The sequence below is a fragment of the Sinocyclocheilus grahami genome, unplaced genomic scaffold (genome assembly GCF_001515645.1).
Source record: "Sinocyclocheilus grahami isolate Dianchi unplaced genomic scaffold, SAMN03320097.WGS_v1.1 scaffold1163.1, whole genome shotgun sequence".
Classification (NCBI taxonomy): Eukaryota; Metazoa; Chordata; class Actinopteri; order Cypriniformes; family Cyprinidae; genus Sinocyclocheilus; species Sinocyclocheilus grahami.
The window spans coordinates 378,657-382,956 of NW_015506342.1; the positions used below are offsets into that span (position 1 = coordinate 378,657).

Genomic DNA, 4,300 nt, shown 5'->3' on the forward strand with positions numbered 1-4,300 from the left:
CACTCACTCACTCACTCACACTCACTCACACACACACACTCACTCACACACGCACACACTCACTCACTCGCACACACGCACTCACTCACATGCACTCACTCTCACACACACTCACTCACTCACTCACTCACACCCGCACGCACGCACGCACGCACACACTCACTCACTCACTCACTCACTCACTCACTCACTCACTCACTCACTCACTCACTCACTCACTCACTCACTCACTCACTCACTCACTCACTCACTCACTCACTCACTCACTCACTCACTCACTCACTCACTCACTCACTCACTCACACACACACACTCACACAATCATGGACATGATTCAAAAAGGTGAAATGGTCCTGAAAAATAGTCACACTTATATTGTTTGTGACCAGAAATGACCACATTGGAAATGAATGGGCAGTGAATTTGCTCCCAAACAAAATCTGACTGAAAGCTTTTTTTTTTTTTTTAGATCAACTTCAAATTTGGAACACTACTTGTTCAGATTTCCGGGTTTGTTTTTCTTGCAGTTTTAGAGTAAAACATGTTTTGTTAATTAAATATTTCACAACCGTTTTTTTAGTTTCACTTTCTAAACTTTTTTCACTTCATCAATAATCTGCCAAGAGTATCTAGCAGTATGTATATATATATATATATAATATTTTGATCGCCACATGAACAACAACACCAGAGGGTTAATAAATGTTTTGACAATAGCAATATTATAGGTAATAGAATTCTTACACAAAAATAATGTAGTTTGTGAATTTCTTAATTTTTCAAGCATCAATTAAACCCTCTATACCCCCTGAAGCTATGCCTCCAGAACTCTGAATCAAATGCATGTGTACAGTAACAAAATACTATAAGGCTAAAATGCAAAAATTAAGAAAGTCATATCGGTTTGAACGACATGAATTTGAGTAAATAATGACTGAATGATCATTTTCTGTGTGAAATATTCCTTTAACATGCACTCGACATATGCAAGAAATCCCCATTTTAACAGTTTATTTTCCTCCATTACTCTAGATTATGCCAAAGGATTTGGAGGGAAGTATGGTGTGCAGAAAGACCGAATGGACAAGGTACATTGCTCAGATCATTACAATTAGCACACAGATGAGCAGAGCTGGGTAGATTACTTACAAATTGTAATCCGTTACTGATTCAGAATGACATGACAAAAACTGTAGCTAGTAATGTAATCCATTACAACACACATTTCAGGTAACGTAATCAGACTACTTTTAGACTACTTACGACCTAAATGCTAAATTAAAACAAATAACCAACGTCAAAGAACCATGAACATGCAAACGTGATACTTTATTATTAAAATATTTATTGTAAAATCTCAGGGGTACTTCAAATAAAAATATAGGTGAAAGGATGACAAAAAAAAGTTTTCTATTTTTTAAATTGATGCATTTTAATGTGTTTCAAAGACAAACGGCTTCCAAAGTAATGCGTGGTAGAATAACTGACTGATAATTCAAATAAAAATGAATGTGTTCATGCGATGCTGAAACACTTTTTTTGTAAATCCAGTGGTTAAATGCTGTGTGGCCTCCTGACTAACTGGAAGACTTTCTGAGTGTGTATAAGCGGTAGGCTATTTAAGAAAGGAACATTTAAAAGAGGAATTAGGCAGAATCAATAAATTATGAATAAATTATTGCTGTTGTGTAAATAATATGTAATCATGTAATCCATAAAAAAGTAACTGTGGTCTGATTACTAGTATTTTAAAGGGTTAGTTCACCCAAAAATGAAAATTAGCCATAAATTACTCACCCCCGAGGCATCCTAGGTGTATATGACTTTCTTCTTTCAGACGAATCCAGTCGGAGTTATATTAAAAATTGTCTTTGATCTTTCAAGCTGTTTAATGGCACTCAGCGGGTGTTGCATGCATCAGTCCAAAAGAAGTTAAATAAAAAGCGCCCATCCATAAAAAGAGTGTCTCACACGGCTCCGGGGGGTAAACAAAGGCCTCCTGTAGTGAATCGATGCGTTTTTGTAAGAACAATATCCATATTCAGAACGTAATAATCACTTTAATCTAGCTCACGCCAGCAGTTGCACACAGAAGCAGCTCCGGGAGCATGACGTATGAGGTCAGCGCTGCGCATGCGCCGGTGAGTCTCGTGAAAACCAACGTTTGTTAACAGCAGCAACGTTTCCTTACTTTGACAAAGGAAAACCAGTCTCCTCTTGGCTTATATCGAAATCCTCCCGACATTCTTCTTTACAAATCCTCGTTTTGTACTTCTAATTAGTGACCGTTGTTTTGCTTTGAATTTTATGGATGGGTACTTTTTATTTAACTTCTTTTTGACTGATGCATGCAACACCTAAATGGCTAATTTTCATTTTTGGGTGAACTAACCCTTTAAAATGTAATATAATCTAATTAATCTGTGTACGCAATCTAGATCGCATGTAATCAGTGCAGATGAGACATTCGTGTTCACATTCTAGTGTTTTATGTTTATATGCAGTCAGAACCAGAAAGACGGTTGTGAAAATGAGTGTGCGTTCACTCTGTGTTTGGGGATGGCAGTAGTTTGCGGTGTGATGCTGTCATTGCTCTCGTCTTCAGAGCGCCGGCAGGTTTGAGGAGGTGGAGAAGCCGAGCACGGCGTATCAGAAGACCCGTCCTGTGGAAGCAGGTCAGGAGAAACACACACGCTATAATGAATCAATCACAGCCTGTAGAGGTTTGAGTGAAGACGTGCTGTGCTCTGTTCAGCTGGCAGCGGCGCTGGAAGTATTAAAGCTCGCTTTGAGAACATTGCGAAGCAGAAGGAGGAGGAGGACCGGAGGAGAGCCGAAGAGGAGCGTGCTAGACGACAGGCCAAGGAGAAGCAGGAGCAGGAGGAGGCGCGCACAAAGCAGAAGGTGTTTTTCTGTCGGTCAACACACGCCTGTCTGTTTGCTGAGAAACAATATGATATTACTGGAGTTGGCTATCGTTTGACTTTTATCCATTCCGATTCCCAGTTTCGATTCCAAAAAAATTAAGTCAAACATTTAGATATCAAACATCTTTATGCAAAGCATTTAATTGCTGCTGAATACCATAAACACAAAAATCTGCCGGCTGCATAAAAACCAGACTCGATTAAGAGCTGCAAAATAGAGCGGCGTGATTCTGGATAACTTGAGACACTTTTTTTAAATGTAGGTTGTAGTTCTCTCACAATTCTGAAGAATAAAAAAATATTAGACAATGAAACTAAATCTCATGGACTTTATGAATGGAATGATTCACTCAAGATGTACTCGTTTCATTACTGGCGGAATCAGTGTTTTTGAATGAATCTCTCGAATGATTCAAAGACAAATACATCTTTAACAGCCCCTTTTCGCCACCTACAAAAATAAATAAAAAAAGATGCGTGCACAGAAATTGAGATTCCAAAGTGTTCACCTGTTCAATGCTTCAGCCGCTGGAGCAGCAAGGGTTACCTGGTGCAGCTTTATGCAGGTGTGTGCTCTCAGTGCTTCGGTGACGTGTGTGTGTGTGTGTGTGTGTGTGTGTGTGTGTGTTTCAGGGGCTCAGTCGTACGAGTTTGGAGAGGATCTCGGCGTGACTGCCGTGGCTCTGTACGACTATCAGGCTGGTGAGTGAACAATCTGAGGAGTTTGACTTTACAAACTGTGGCCTTAAACATTTTGCAGTGTTTACGCTGTATGTGAGTGGCATGACACCAAAAATAGATCATTCCTGTTATACCAAAATAATAATAATAATAAAAAAACATCACGTAAACGGGTACATTATGGTTAGATTATATGTAGATATGTCTGAATCTGCTTTAAAAAAAAGTATGATTTGTTGTTTGAAGTTTTTTTTTTTTTTTTTACAGTTGAAGCTTGAAGTGTTTGCCAAGGGATTAAAACATAGTATTGTGAGATCAAAAGTCACAATTACCTTTTTGGCTTCTTTTCTTGCAGTTCTGAGAGAAAAACTCATAATTGGCAGATATACACACAGAATTGCAAGATAAAAGGTCAAAATTGTGAGAAAGTTAAATTTTTTTTACTCTGTGGTGTAACAAAAAAAGTCAGAATTGTGAAGTTCCAAGAAAATTCTAAGAAAAAGTTTCAATTGTACAAACTAAAAAAAGATACAAATAAAAAAAAAAGATACAAAAAAAAGTCAGAATTGTGATAAAGTAATTTACTTTTTTATTATTATTCAATGGCTGAAACAAGCTTCTATAGTGTACACGATAAAAAAAGAAGGAAAAAATATATATACAGTTTTTGAGTATATAAAACAATACTGTAT

General features: G+C 37.6%; 1 protein-coding gene across 1 annotated transcript in view; it reads left to right on the top strand.

Moving 5' to 3' along the window:
* Positions 1-3,661, top strand: part of LOC107567485 (src substrate cortactin-like) — a 22,314-nt gene extending 18,653 nt beyond the window's left edge. The window contains exons 13-16 of the mRNA XM_016253180.1: positions 1,033-1,088; positions 2,606-2,675; positions 2,756-2,977; positions 3,453-3,661. Of these exons, the coding sequence (XP_016108666.1) occupies positions 1,033-1,088; positions 2,606-2,675; positions 2,756-2,977; positions 3,453-3,637 (533 nt within the window). The 3' untranslated portion in view covers positions 3,638-3,661. The remainder of the gene's footprint in view (positions 1-1,032; positions 1,089-2,605; positions 2,676-2,755; positions 2,978-3,452) is intronic.
* The last annotated feature ends 639 nt before the right edge of the window (positions 3,662-4,300 follow it).